At 55.0% G+C, this 13,529-nt stretch overlaps 2 protein-coding genes across 5 annotated transcripts; both read right to left on the minus strand.

Moving 5' to 3' along the window:
* Positions 1 to 761: 761 nt before the first annotated feature.
* CDK2AP2 (cyclin dependent kinase 2 associated protein 2) lies at positions 762 to 3,146 on the minus strand. Of its 3 annotated transcripts, none has more exons than XM_007126934.3 (4): positions 2,447 to 3,146; positions 2,041 to 2,141; positions 1,821 to 1,953; positions 762 to 1,290 (listed from the first exon to the last, which is right to left on the minus strand). In XM_007126934.3, the coding sequence occupies exons 1-4, from the start codon at positions 2,526 to 2,528 to the stop codon at positions 1,223 to 1,225; spliced, it is 384 nt and encodes a 127-aa protein (XP_007126996.1). In that variant the 5' UTR covers positions 2,529 to 3,146; the 3' UTR covers positions 762 to 1,222. The 3 variants fall into 3 exon arrangements, with proteins under 3 accessions (XP_007126996.1, XP_007126997.1, XP_007126995.1); XM_007126935.4 differs by lacking the exon at positions 2,447 to 3,146 and adding an exon at positions 2,305 to 2,430; XM_007126933.4 differs by lacking the exon at positions 2,447 to 3,146 and having other exon boundaries at positions 2,041 to 2,290.
* A 5,777-nt stretch (positions 3,147 to 8,923) lies between these two features.
* On the minus strand, positions 8,924 to 13,206 carry CABP2 (calcium binding protein 2). Of its 2 annotated transcripts, XM_007126931.3 has the most exons (7): positions 13,084 to 13,140; positions 12,356 to 12,529; positions 11,875 to 11,905; positions 10,856 to 10,990; positions 10,041 to 10,150; positions 9,781 to 9,928; positions 8,924 to 9,175 (listed from the first exon to the last, which is right to left on the minus strand). In XM_007126931.3, exons 1-7 carry the CDS (start codon positions 13,138 to 13,140, stop codon positions 9,150 to 9,152), a joined length of 681 nt encoding a protein of 226 aa, XP_007126993.2. In that variant the 3' UTR covers positions 8,924 to 9,149. The 2 variants fall into 2 exon arrangements, with proteins under 2 accessions (XP_007126993.2, XP_007126994.1); XM_007126932.3 differs by lacking the exon at positions 12,356 to 12,529 and having other exon boundaries at positions 13,084 to 13,206.
* Between the last annotated feature and the right edge of the window lie 323 nt (positions 13,207 to 13,529).

Here is a 13,529-nt window from a genome sequence, read left to right on the forward strand (position 1 = left end):
CTCTAGGGTCATTCTGCCACACACACAGGCAGAGGCAGTCACTCCAAATCTTTGCGCTAGTCCCTGAATGGGGACCCATGGCTTTCCCCACCTATATCTTCTGGGTCCACAAGTCTGGTCAATGGCCGCCAGATCCTGCGCAAAGGCTGAGACAGCCTAGTGTTGGGCTCGTGGGACCACACCCAGTCAGCTACAAGGCACTGGGACAGCGTATGGCAACACCGAGCTGGGTCTCACCCATGTTGGAAACCAGTTCTCTCTCCTTGACTGTTTCTCAGGTCCTGTGGGGAGGGAAGCAGCAATGCTCCCTTTCTTTCCTCTCTGAGGACTCAGAGATGGGGTGTATTCAGAGCCTCCAGGGCTGATTCCGAGCTTAGGATGGTAGGACATTAAGGCATGTGAGGGTGTGGATTAAGTGAACTGGCATTTCCGCCAGCTACGCACGGCTAGTCCAGAGAAAGAACCCTCTAGGCTCAGGCTGGAGACAGTGCCCTCCAGCTGTGGAAGCAGCCAAGGCCCTGCGCTGCCCCCTGGTGGCATCACGTGAAGGAGGGCAGGGCGCTCAGCTACTGGAGCTCAACCCTTTCCACTACTTACAGCTCGAAGGCTGAGGGCCAGAGAAGGGCAGGGTTCCACTCAAGGTCAATGGACAGTGGAGGCAAGGCAAAGCCAGGCTCCGTGGGCCTCTCTCCCACCCACTGCACCCCACCTTCCGCCCATCCAGGCTTAGCCAAAGCACCAGACTCAGAAAAACTACGAGCTAAGAGAACAACTCCAAATTATCTTTTATTTATACAAAAAGGGCATATTTAGCAAAAGACACACTGAGAAAAGAGTCGCCATGGCCCAGGAGACAGGGCAGGGAGGCGACAGGCCTTCTGAGGCCCTGCTGGGGAGAAGGGGTCTGGGAAAAGTGGTGAGAAGTCCTGGTAAGTGCTGAGTGGTGGGGGCCACAGAAAGGAGAAAGCTCCAGTTGGATCAACACTGTTGGCAGGTCATGGGTGGGATTCACAGTGACCTCGCTGCTAACTCTTTTGGGGGTTTCCAGTTAGTGCTGCCGACTGGAGTGAGAGCCGCCCACTGGTTCCTGGAAGGCACCCACCAAAGGACACAGGACAGGACGCCCAGGATGGGAAGTGCAACTCGGGGTGAAGGCCAGGGAGAAACAGGCGCTCTGCAGTGGCCAGGAAAGGTCCAGATGCTGAGGCGGAGTCGAGTCCTGTTACGTGCGGGCGTTCCGCTCTGTCTCTGCCAGGCACTCTCTGACTAGGGCCCGGGCATGGATGATGCCTGGGGTGTGGATGCGGAAGTAACATACAGGATCTCAGCGACCCTCCACAGTCCCAAGTTCACCCGCCAGTGGAAAACACCCTCCTTCTCCACCCCTTTCCTTTCAGTAAAAGGGACTATAATCTAATGAGGGGCTGGATGAGATTAGAGGTTTAGAGGTTAATCCTCAAATTTGCCCTGTTGAAATACAAACTCCCTGGTCCTTCCCTGGAAATTAACTCAATGTCAATTCAATTTAAAACGCCTCTCTGGGGGACTTCCCTGGTGGTCCAGTGGTTAAGATTCCACACTCCCAATGCAGGGGGCATGGGTTCGATCTCCGGTCAGGTAACTAAGATCCCGCACGCTGCATGGAGTGGCCAAAAAAAAAACACAAAAAAACCCAAAGAACCCCGCCTCTCTGGATAGTGATCTTGGCCCTAGTCTAGGCTTGGCTCAGGTGGCCTCCAGATGTCTTTCCTCCCCTACCTAGTGAAGGATTGTCCAGTGTTTGTCTCCCGGGCAGGAGCACTGGGCCTGGCCTCACTTACCTCTCTTCAGGCGCTCCATGGCGCTCTTGCTGCCAGCATAGGTGGGCCGGATCTCTTTGCCCATCTCCTCTATGACCGACAGCAGGTCGGTGTAAGTGCTCTGGGAGCCCTGGGCGCCAGGTGGTTTCATTGCCTATGTCAAAAGAGAACAGGGCAGTGAGCTTAGGCCAAGAAGGGGCCCCCAGTCCCCATCCATAGGCAATCCCTCGGCTCCACTCACCTGCACATAGCCCATGGAGGGCGGTCCAAAGTCGTTAAACAGTGGTCTGAAAGGGGCAGCGGCTCCTGGCACCGAGCCCGACGGCGATGGGACACTTCCGGCTGCAACATGCGCCAGTAAGAGGTCAGCGCGGGGCAGGGACGCCTCGCCCCGACGTTCCAAGCCCCGGACCAGATTCGCCCGATTCCCTCCAAAGGGCTTCATTCCAGGCTGCTAAACTTCAGGACAAACCCCTCCCCCTGCGCTTCACCAACAAGCCCTTACGTGACCACGCCCACTTCACAGGCCAACGAACTGAGGCTCAGCGAGGGTAGGCGGCAGGCCCAGTATTGCAGAACTCAGGCCGTCTTCTCTTCGAGACCTCGACCGCCCGGGCAGGCAAGCAGGGGTGGAGCTGGATCCTCACCTGTAGGGACCGGGGTGCCGGGCCCAGGGGTGCTGGAGCCGGGGGTGCTGCTGGGGGCGGGGGCGATGGGTTTGTAGGACATCCCCAACTCCTGGGTGCGGCAGACGCCGGCCGGCCGCTCCTCCCGGGTTGGCTGCCTGGCCGCTCAGCCGCGCTCTGATTGGCAAGCCGGCAGCACGCCCCTGGTAAATAGAGCTCAGGCCGGAAGGACGGGCGGGCAGGAACGCTCCTTCACTCCCGATTGGCGCGCGAAGATGTCACTCGGGCCTTCTCATTGGCCGAGACCGGCCCCAACAGGCCGCAACCGCTGCTGATTGGTCTCCGCCTTCCGGACCTCGCACCTGTCTGCTTCGGATTGGGCGGTGGCCGACGCCCTCCGCAATTGGCGAGTTCGCGGCCCGGGCCGGCGCGCTCTCAATCCGATTAGTCCCAAAGCCCAAGAGGCGGGGCCTCGGAAGCCTGGACCTGGGTCTGGTCTGCCGCGGTTCGCGCCGAGCCGGGCTTCCCGGGCTCGGGTGCCGCCCTCGCGCCTCACTCACGTTCCTTCGTACGTCAGCTTCCCGCTGCCCGGTGCCGGTCCCCTGGGCTGCTGTCGCCGGCGCCGCCGCCGCCGCGCGCGCGCGCGGGCGCGCGCCTTTCCTCAGCTCTGGGTGCAGGAGGACGCAGGGCTTTGACGTTCCCAACCCTGCGCCCCACCCCGTGCGCTTTTACGTCACCTTTCACCGGTTCAGCAACCTGTCCTCGATCGGCGCATGCGCCCTCATGAGGCCTCCGTTTGTTCCCATGGCAACGGGTCCGTCACCAACGCTGTTGATGCGCCTCTTCCTCCCAATTGCCTGGACCTCGGGTCTAGGCTGGTGTAAGGTCCTAGGGCGACCTCAAAGACTCCTCAACCTGTACCCCACCCCCCACCCCCCCAAGGCCCCACGCCGGTGCCTCATAATGACAATAGCAGGAACAGCTAACCTTGAGTACTTAACTGCATGCCGGGCCCTGTACCATGCGCCGTCCTGGATCATGGACTACAGCACCATCTGGAGTCAGACTGACTGTTCGAATGTCACACCACCTCAGCTAGCGATTTGCCCTTGGGCAAGTTACCTCAATAGGCCTCAGCTTCCCCGTCTGTAAAATGGGGACGCTAATAATAACTATATCTTAGGGTTGTTGTGTGGATTAAGTGAATATTCATAAAGTGCTTACTGTTTCATTCTCATCTTTCCTATCCATTTCTCCACCCAGACCCCTCACCTCAAATCTCATTCCTCACAACTCTAGACCTTAGACTGTCCTCCGAACACTAACCCTTTTCCCCAGGCTACTTCTCAAAACCTCTCTGGCCTTGTGTACCTGTCATGCCCCCAGGTCTGTAGATTTTCCTCATCCCCAGGACATTTATTTATTCATTCACCCAACAAACATTTTCTGACTCCATCCTCCATCTCAGGCCTTGTGCTGGACACTGATATGGAAATGAACTGGCCATGGCTTCTGTCCTCAAGGAGCTCCTAGTCTCAAGGAGAGGCAGACAGGGAAGGAAAGCCACACAATAGAGTAAGACAATGTGGAGACTGGGACAGGGCACATTGGAATTTAGAGTATGGGGCCTTCCTTGTGACATCACAGACATTTTCCCAGAGGAGGTGGCATTCAATAGGTAAATGGACAAATAAACTGTGATGTTTCCATACAGTGTACTGTTATTCAGCAATAAAAGGAAATGTTTAGCCATGAAAAGACACAGGCATATTGCTAAGTGAAAGAAGCCAATCTGAAAAAGCCACATACTGTATGATTCCAATGGTACAACATCCTGGGAAAGGAAAACTTATACAGAAGGTAAACAAAGTACTGGTTGCTGGGGGCTGGTGAGGGGTAAAATTGGATAGGTGAAGCATAGGGGATTTTTTTTTAGGGCAGTAAAATGGTTCTGTATGATACTGTTATGGTAAATACAAGACGTTAAGCATTTGTCAAAGAGTGAGCTTCAATCACGAACATTTTTTAATGATTTAAAAAATCATTTAGGAGGTCAGGGGATCCCAGGATGGAATGCAGAATATGACAAAAGAATCAAACTGTATCACAAATGTATGAAACAGCTTCAGTGAAGGGAGTGGGGGAATAAGGTGCTAGTCTGAAAATGAGTGGTGTCTGTAAGAAAAAGACAAAAAGCACTGCACATAAGCACTGGACCCTAGTTGATGACGTGGTTTCCCATGGGGGTTAACAATTCGGAAACCACTACACATGTACGCTGGAATCAAAAATTATGTCAGTGTAGAATGGGTGATTTCTCACTGTTGGAATGAGAAGTTACAGGTAAGTGAGGAGGAGGAGGAGGCTAGAATGATCCATGTGGTAATGGATTGGAGTTGGAGGTATCAATAGGAACTCATGTTTAGCTTGATATAAATACAGTTGGTTACATACAGAAATATTTTTAAATTTCTGTGTTCACAGGTTAGTGTACGTATATATCTCATCACTCTATCAGATGAGAGGGCCTAGAAACAAGCTTGCACCCAGATCTTGGTTTCGAATACCATTCTCCAATAAAATGAAGCAGGGTTCCTTGGAGAAATGGCAGATTCTAGGACTGGGGCAGGAAATATTCAAGATGATTCTGGAGCATCTAGTAGTGCCAGAAAGTAAGAAAATGCTAAAATGAAACAAAAACCCCCAAACCCAAACACCCACAATAATGGTGGTATGTCAGAGGGACACAGGAGCCAACTGAAAGACCTCCAATGGCCAAAGGTAGAGCAATTTGAGCAAGAAAATAAAAAAATAGTACTAGATTATAACTTGTATAAAATAAATATCTATGAGTCCATATTGATGTAAAAATGATTGTGCAAATAAATAAATGGAGAAGAGACAAACTTCCCGGACAGAAGAATTTCAAGTAATTTATGTAGAAACTCAGCCCTTAATGAGGTGTGAATTATAATGATCCACGCCCCCTTAGGCGCGGGCTGTGTATAGTGACTTCCTTCCAGAGTATGGTGTGTAACAGGAGAAAGAAAAAGAGTAATTTTACAGTACAGAAACCTGACAAACACTACCTTAAGCCAGGTGATCAAGGTTAACATCATCAGTGATGTCATGTTGATAGGATGCACCCTTCATATGTTGGGATGAGAACCCCATTCTAATCGTGAGAAAAACATCAGAAAAATCCCAATTTAGGGACATTCTATAAAATACCTGACTGGTCCTCCTCAAAACTGTCAAGAGGGACATCCCTGGTGGCACAGTGGTTAAGAATCCGCCTGCCAGCGTAGGGGGACACAAGTTTGAGCCCTGGTCCGGGAAGATCCCACATGCCGCGGAGCAACTAAGCCTGTGCGCCACAACTACTGAGCCTACTCTTTAGAGCCCGCGAGCCACAACTACTGAGCCCGCGTGCCTAGAGTCCATGCTCTGCAACAAGAGAAGCCACAGCAATGAGAAGCCCGCGCACCACATTCGAAGAGTAGCCCCGCTCGCCGCAACTAGAAAAAGCCCATGCGCAGTAACGAAGACCTAACGCAGCCATAAATAAATAAACAAACAAATAAATAAAAAATTTTAAAAACTGTCAAGATAATTTTAAAAAACAAGGAAATTCTGTAAAACCATCATGACCAAGAGAAGCCTAAGGAGACGTGATGCCTAATGTAATGTGGTGTCCTGGATGGCACTCGGGAACAGAACAAGGGAAAAAGTGATAAAATCTGCGTAAAATGTGGACTTCAGTGAATGTGCCAGTATTAGTTCATCAGCGGTGACAAAGGTACCATTCTGACGTAAGATGTTAATAGAGTGTCGTGGTTAATTTTGTGTGTCAACCTGACTGAGTCATGGGGTGCCCAGACCTTCGTTCAAACATTATTCTGGGTGTGTCTGTGAGGGTGTATCTGGATGAGATTAACATCCATTGAATCTGTGGACTAAGTAAAGCAGATGGCTCTTCCCAATGTGGGTTGAAGATCTGAATGGAAAAAAAAAAGGCTGAGTGAGAGGGAATTTTGCCTGCCTGACCTTTGAGCGGGGTCATCAGTCTTCTCCGGCTCTCAGACTGGAACTTACAACATTGACTTTTCTGGTTCTTGGGCCTTCAGGCTTGGGCTGGAACTGTATCACTAGGTCTCCTGTGTCACCAGCTTGCTGAATGCAGATCTGGGGACTGCTCTGTGCCCATAATTATCCAAGCCAATTCCTTACAATAAATATCTTCACACACACACACACACACACACACACCAGATCTGGGGACTGCTCTGTGCCCATAATTATCCAAGCCAATTCCTTAATAAATATATCCACACACACACACACACACACACACACGCGTGCACACACCCCTCCTATTGGTTGTTTCTCTGGAGAACCTTGACTAACACATAGGAGAAGCTCGGTGTGGGGTATTTAGGAGCTCCCTGTCCAATCTTCAGAATAATTCTGTAAACCTAGAACTACTCTAAAATAAAATAAGTGGATGTAATATCTTTATCTGGGTGATGGTTACCCGGGTGCACACACATGTAAAAATCCACTGAGCTTTACATTCGTACACGTTACTGAATGTATATTATACTCCAACTATTTAAAGTGGACTTAAGGTAAAAATCTCAATTGACAGCTTCTCTTGGAAAACCAGAAGATCCCGTAGCTCTGGCCTGCTCCAGCTGGCAGCAGTCGGTGGAGTTGGGTGGCAGGCGCCCCCTTTAGGCGGAGAAGGGCCTCTTGGCTTGCACAGTCGCTGCCTGCTTCCTGTTCCTCCCAGCCCTGCTGCCTGCTTCCTGTTCCTCCCAGCCCTGCTGCCTGCTCCAGCTGTGTCTGTCTGGAACTTCTGCACTAACAGCCTTTCTGGGGTGGGAGGGCACGTGTGAGATTTGGGGGAACTGTGGGCACTTCCGATGCCAGCAGACACACGGCAGCCAATTAAGGGCATCCCCCAAACCATCCCCCCTCCCTTGCTCCAGGCACAGGGCCTGACAAGCTGGGGCCCGTGGGAGGGTGACCTTGAGCCCGCTCTGGGCTTCCCCTGGCACCTGTCCATCACTCTCCCCAGTCCCTGCAGAGGGGACAGACCTCTCAGGCAGCAATGCCATCTGTGCCAGCCAGTGGAGGGTGGTGGGAGGGAGTGTGGGCCATGGCTCCCAGACAAGCTGCGGGGCTGGGGCAACTCCTCCTCAGCCCCAAGCCTGCCAGAGTGGCAGGAGAGATCACCCAGTTGAGGATTAAGCATTCACTGTGATCTGCCAGGCAAGTGGCGCTGAGGCTGCGGCAGCCAGCCCTGGCACCTCGGGGTCCAGGCTCCGGGCTGAGCAGGGTGGCTGGTGGCTGCCCGCCTGCTCTGTCTTAAGGCCATCTTGTTGGCAGCAGCAATGGTGAGGACCAGGCACAGGCACTGAAAGCTCCTCTCCCTTCCTGACCTGGACGTCAAGCCCATCATCCCTCCCAGCAGGTGGGAACGGCCTCCGGTCAGGGAGTGCTTGAGGAGGCTGAGGCCTGTCCTGGGTCTACTCTGACCTGGAGGTGCCCTTTCTTGTCGGCGCTGTGATTTTAGAGTCCCCAGGCCTGGGTGAAGTCCCACCTCTGCTTCATCCTAACCTGTGTGACTGTATGCCAGTTCCTCATCCTCCCGGAGCCTTCTGGTGCCAGGCAAAGGGGCCAGATCAGCCTGGGGGCAACGAAGGCTCATGGCCAGTTTCTGTATAGAGTGTGACAACACGAAAATGGCATTTCAGGAAGAAAAATCTGGCAGCATGCGCTGCATGGCCTGGAGGGGAGAGATGGCAGTGGAGCTGCGTGACCTCTAGCAAGTCGCTGACGCCCGGCCTCTGGGGTTCCTCAATATGGCACATGGGGTTACGAAGACCATGGCGGGGTTGGAGTGAGGAGATGTGTCATTTGGTCTCCCCGGGAGGCAGACACTAAGCTGAAGTTAGGGACGCAAAACAGAGGACGCACGGTGAAGCAGGATTGGGCAGTCAGCTTCCGATTCGAGGCTGACCTGACCACACCTCGGCTAACCTGGAGGGGAGCTCGGAGCAGAGACCACCTATGTGCTCGGTCAGTGGCTGGGGGCTCCCGGGAAGAGCGAGGCATCAGCCCCAAAGCTGAGGTCTGTCCTGAAGAGGCCTGCCAGCTCACTCACTCCTCCCAGCCGACCGGCAAGTTCTTTCTTGGAGGGAGCACCGCGCAGCACCCCTCTAAGAGGAAATGGGGTGGAGCCTGGGAAAAGCCCACAGGCACGTGCTCCTTTCATGTCATCCTGGGTCCGGCAGGAGCCCTTCACGGGATGAGGGGCCGTCGCGCACCCAGCTCTGGGAGAAGCAGGTTGGGTTTACTCATCCGGGGACGTTTCCCAACACTTGCTCTGGGTTGGGTGCGGGATCCGGGGAGGGGCCCTACCCGCCCAAAGTTCACAGTCGAGGGGACTTCACTTTTGGGGGCCAAATACCTGCAGGGTGAACAAGTGAGTGGTGAAAGCTGCTCAGAGATGCTTTATTGTCAGAGAAATAGAGACGGGCAAGGGGGCTTGGTGGACGAGTGGGGGTGGAGGTGAGGGCAGGCAAGGGCGCGGCACACAGGCGGGGGCAGGGAGGAGAGGATGAGGGTCCCAGCTGGAGGTGAGGGGCTCCAGGAACACACTGGCAGGCAGTGGCTCTGGTGCCAAGTCCTGTCTGCTGCCTCCAGCTTCCGTACAGGCTCAGCGAGACATCATTCGCACAAACTCTGCCAGGACAAAGCCAACGTTTTCCGGTCTGCTCTCTGGACTCCCCAGGAGTGAGGCTAATATACGGGCCTTGAGGTGGGAGGGAGTGTGGTCCAGGCAGGGCGTGCAAGGGAGTCCCCTGAATCTGGTAGGGAATAGGCCAGGAAGAGGGGCTTCGCCTTACGGGGAAAAAAACCAAATCTTGTAACTGAACCTATTTTCCTCTTTGCTCTGGCTGCTAGGAAGCCAGGAACACTTTGGGGCCTACCTTGGAGAATTTCTACACACTGATTTTCCTTGGCTTCCTATTCTTATTTAATCCTGTTTTCCCTCTGTTGGGAATGAAGCACAGAGAGAGAGCTGGGTTCTGGGTAGGCTGCCTGCATTCAGATCTTGGCTCCATCCACTTCCTTTGCTAAGCACCCACGCTTCCCTAAGCACCGACTTTCTTCTCCTGCTTATGGGGATAATAAGAGTTCCTTCCTCCTGGGTTCTCGTGATGATCACCTAGGAGAGGACACAGGCGTGCTTAGCACAGCGCCTGGCACACACGGATTAAGGCTCTTCCTCCGTTAAAACCCTCCCAGGGCGAGCGGTGCTGAGCTTGGTGAGCGGTGGGCGGTACCTTCAAAGTCGACCAGGCCGTCCCCGTTGAGGTCAATGTCACGGAAGATCTCGTCCACATCCCGCTGGCTGAGCCGCTCTCCCAGCAAGGCCTTCAGGGCCGCCCGGAGTTCACCCAAGCTGATGCAGCCGTCCCCGTTGGTGTCGAACTGTGGCGGCGTTGGTTGCGGCGTCAGGTCACAGACCGGACCGTTCATTCGCGCAGCCCCTCGCTCGCAGCAGGCAAGCAGGCCCCGCCCCCTCCAGCCCCGGTGACCCCACCTCCCGGAAGGCGTCCCGGAGCTCCCGGACGCCAATCATGTCCGCAGTCTCAGCCAGCAGCTTGGGGCCCATCAGCTCCACAAAGTCTTCAAAGTCCACCTTCCCGCCACCTGGGGGCCACGCCCATCAGAGACCTGGAACCGTCAGAGACCCCTGCCCAGCCCTGGCGTCCTCTGCCTCGTGTCCTCCCCTTCTGGCCTGTGTCCCTCTCCCCTGCCCCACTAAATGGGCCTTTCCCTCCCTCTGGGTCTCACAGGCTGGGTCATCTGTGTCTCCTGAGGGCTTTCCTTAATTTTTCTGAAGAGTTCAGTTGGGTTCAAGTCCTGGCTCCAATGATCTGACTTTGTGACCTTAAGCAAGTCACTTAACCTTTCAGAGACTCAGTGTGGAGAATTTCTACACACTGATTTCCCTTGGCTTCCTATTCTTATTTAATCCTGTTTTCCCTCTGTTGGGAATGAAGCACAGAGAAAGAGCTGGGTTCTGAGTAGGCTGCCTGCATTCAGATCTTGGCTCCATCCACTTCCTTTGCTAAGCACCCACGCTTCCCTAAGAACTGACTTTCTTCTCCTTCTAATGGGATAATAAGAGTTCTGCCCTCATCTAAAAAGTTATCATGATGGTCCTTGACTCACCCACATCCTAGGGGATGGTGAGATTCTCTGGAGGCAGAGAGCTTGCCTTGAGAATGACCAAGGTCCCGAGCTCTGGGGGCCAACCTGTGTCGACACCTCTGTTCCCTGGGCTTCCCAGCTGCCCTGGCCACGGGCATGGCCTCTGGAGAACTGGGGGTGGGGCAGGTCTCAGGCACATACTGATTTGCTGTGAAATCTCGATGAGCTCCATCTCCGTGGGCATGTAGCCCAGTGTCCGCATGCAGGCTCCCAGCTCCTGGTAGCCGATATAGCCGTCCCGGTCTCGGTCAAACTCCTGGAAGGCGGCCTGCAGCTCTGCCAGGCAGGGCAGAGTCAGTCCTTCCCCCACGTCCCCCTGGACCCCATCCTGGATTGGACCTTCTCCCCTTGGTCCAATCATTTCCTCTTTCTAAACACCCATTTCTCTTTGCTGCCTCAGGGCCTTTGTACATGCTATTCCTTTAATTCATTCTGCAAATATTTAAGGAACATCTGCTATGTGCCAAGCTCTGCTCTAGGTACTGGGAATATGGCAATGAAGAAAGAAAAAGAAAGAAAGAAAGGAAGGAAGGAGGAAGGAAGGAAGAAAGGAAGGAGGGAGGGAAGGAAGAAGGAAGAAAGAAAGAAAGAAAAAGAAAGAAAGAGAAAAAGAACGAACGAAAAAGAAAGGAAGGAAGGAAGGAAAGAGGAAGGAAGGAAGGGAGAGGGAGAAACAAATCCTTGACCTCATGGAGCTCACATTCTGGAACACTCTCCCCTCCTCTTTGGTCCTTAAGTCAACTACTCAAGGAGGTCTTCCCTCTCAGTTCAGTCCCCTCTTGCCCATTTGTTCACTTCCTTGAGAGCACTTAGCACCATTTGTACTTGTAGTTGACTTATTGACGTCTGACTCCAGAGGACACAGGCCATATCTGTCCAGTTTGCCACGTTTCCCAGTGCTCAGCACTGGGCCAGGCACACAGTGGGCACCCAGGAAGTGTTTGCTGAATGAACAAATAAAAAAAGGGGACTGTGCCCCACCTGGCAAGTGGGACCAGGGAACTGACAGCTGGGGGTTCTCTCAACCCCTCCCTGCTCAGTCTTGTCCCCATATTCTCGCACGGATCCCCTGCGGCCTCCTTGCTCCTCCTGGAGCCTGCTCAGGCCCCCACCCAATGCCCCGCGCTCCGGAAATTCTAGTTCTTTCCCCAACCCTTTACCTTCAATCTCCTCTGGCCGCAGCTCCCGGTCCTGAGGGGACACAGAGGGGTTAAGAATTCCCTGGACCCCCCAGGCACCTGCATCCCTTCCTCCTTGTCCTTTGGGGCCCCCCACAACATGCAGGCACAGGGCCAGCAGTGACACTGCTCCGACCCATTCCTCCCACCATTCCTGTTGATGGGCCTGGGCACCTGGCCCCTCTACCCTGTCCCCCGTGCCCACCCTCCTCTAGGGCCGGAGCTCCATTAGCCAGAGATGGATCTGGGGTTGGGCGGAACCTCGGGCTTGGCCATGGGGCCTCAGTGTCAGCATATGTCTCTCTTGTTCTCTCTGTCCCTCTCCTGGGAGCCCTGTCCCTTCCCTGCCCATCCTCTTGGTGGCTGTCTCTGCCATTTCTCTGGATTGCTCTCTGCCCCCTCTTCTTTCTTTCCTGGCATGTTTCCCTGGGTCTCCCCCGTGTTTGATCCCATGTCTACATACGAGCTGGGTGGCGGCGATGCTGGGCCGCAGGAAGACGCAGGCAGGCCCCACCAGGCTGCTGAGCACGGAGTAGCAGCCCTGGACACCCGGCCCAGGGCTCCCCTGCTCCTCGGGACTGGGGCCCAGGCCATGGCGGGACCCCCTTGGCGGGGAGCCAGGCCACTGCCAGCAGTCCTGCAGCAGAGCCGGCCATGAGCTGGGACAGTGACCCCTCTCCCCCGTCCCTCACCAGCCTCTCCCGTCGTTAGAACCCAGCACAGAACAGTGGACCCTCACCATCGACAGCACTCTAGGCTGGAAGGGTCCACCCCGTCACTGTTCAGTTGGGCAAACCGAGGCCCAGAAAAGGCAAGAGACTTGGCCACGGTCACTCAGAAAGCCAGTGGTAGAGTGAGACCCTGAGCGCACGTGCTGAGTCTCCCGGGCCAGGACTGACTGGCAGAGGGCAGGGGAGCAGCAGGGACGGGGCAGTTGAGTGGGCAGCTGGGGGGCCTGACGAGCTTTGGCAGGGGAGGCCCATTGGCCTGCAGGAGCCAAGACCAGGACGGGCCAGAGTCTGGGGGCTGCCAGGGAAAATCTCGGTCTAGGGTGCTGGGAACCCACCCCTCCAGCCCCCAGCTGTGCTGTAACCCCAGCTCAGCCTCACACAGGGCTCTGCCCCCCCCCACCAGAACCTTTCAGGGTCCAGCCAGCCTCCTGGCCTTGGCTTTCCCCCTTGACCCTCCTACCTCAGGCCCCCGGTGTCGGGGCCGCTTGGCACAGTTTCCCATAGGCCCTTGAACCATGCCAGGCCTGGAGTCCCAGGGGTAGCCCAGGGCTGGGCCTCAGCGGATGCTGTGGGCTCCCACCAGCCCCCAGCCACTCCCAGTGAGAGCCTGGGAGCACTGCAGGGGATTTTCCTAGGGTTTTGTGGGGGAGATCAGGCGTGGGTGGGCAGGCGGGGAGCCCTGGGCACAGGGGCTTGGGTCCTAATCTGGGATTATCTCTGAACATCTCTGCTGGTGAGGGGGGCCACTCGGGGCGTAAGGCCCCCCTGGAAGGCACAGCCTCCCCACGCTCACTCCTGAGGGTCTTCCAGACACCCCTTCTCCAGGACCCTCTCCCCCCACCACTACCCCTAATCTCTTCTAATCAGGAGAGATTTAATGTCTTCAGAAGCAGAGCCCGGACCTGG

The sequence above is a fragment of the Physeter macrocephalus genome, unplaced genomic scaffold (assembly GCF_002837175.3).
Source record: "Physeter macrocephalus isolate SW-GA unplaced genomic scaffold, ASM283717v5 random_86, whole genome shotgun sequence".
In the NCBI taxonomy this organism is placed as follows: Eukaryota; Metazoa; Chordata; class Mammalia; order Artiodactyla; family Physeteridae; genus Physeter; species Physeter macrocephalus.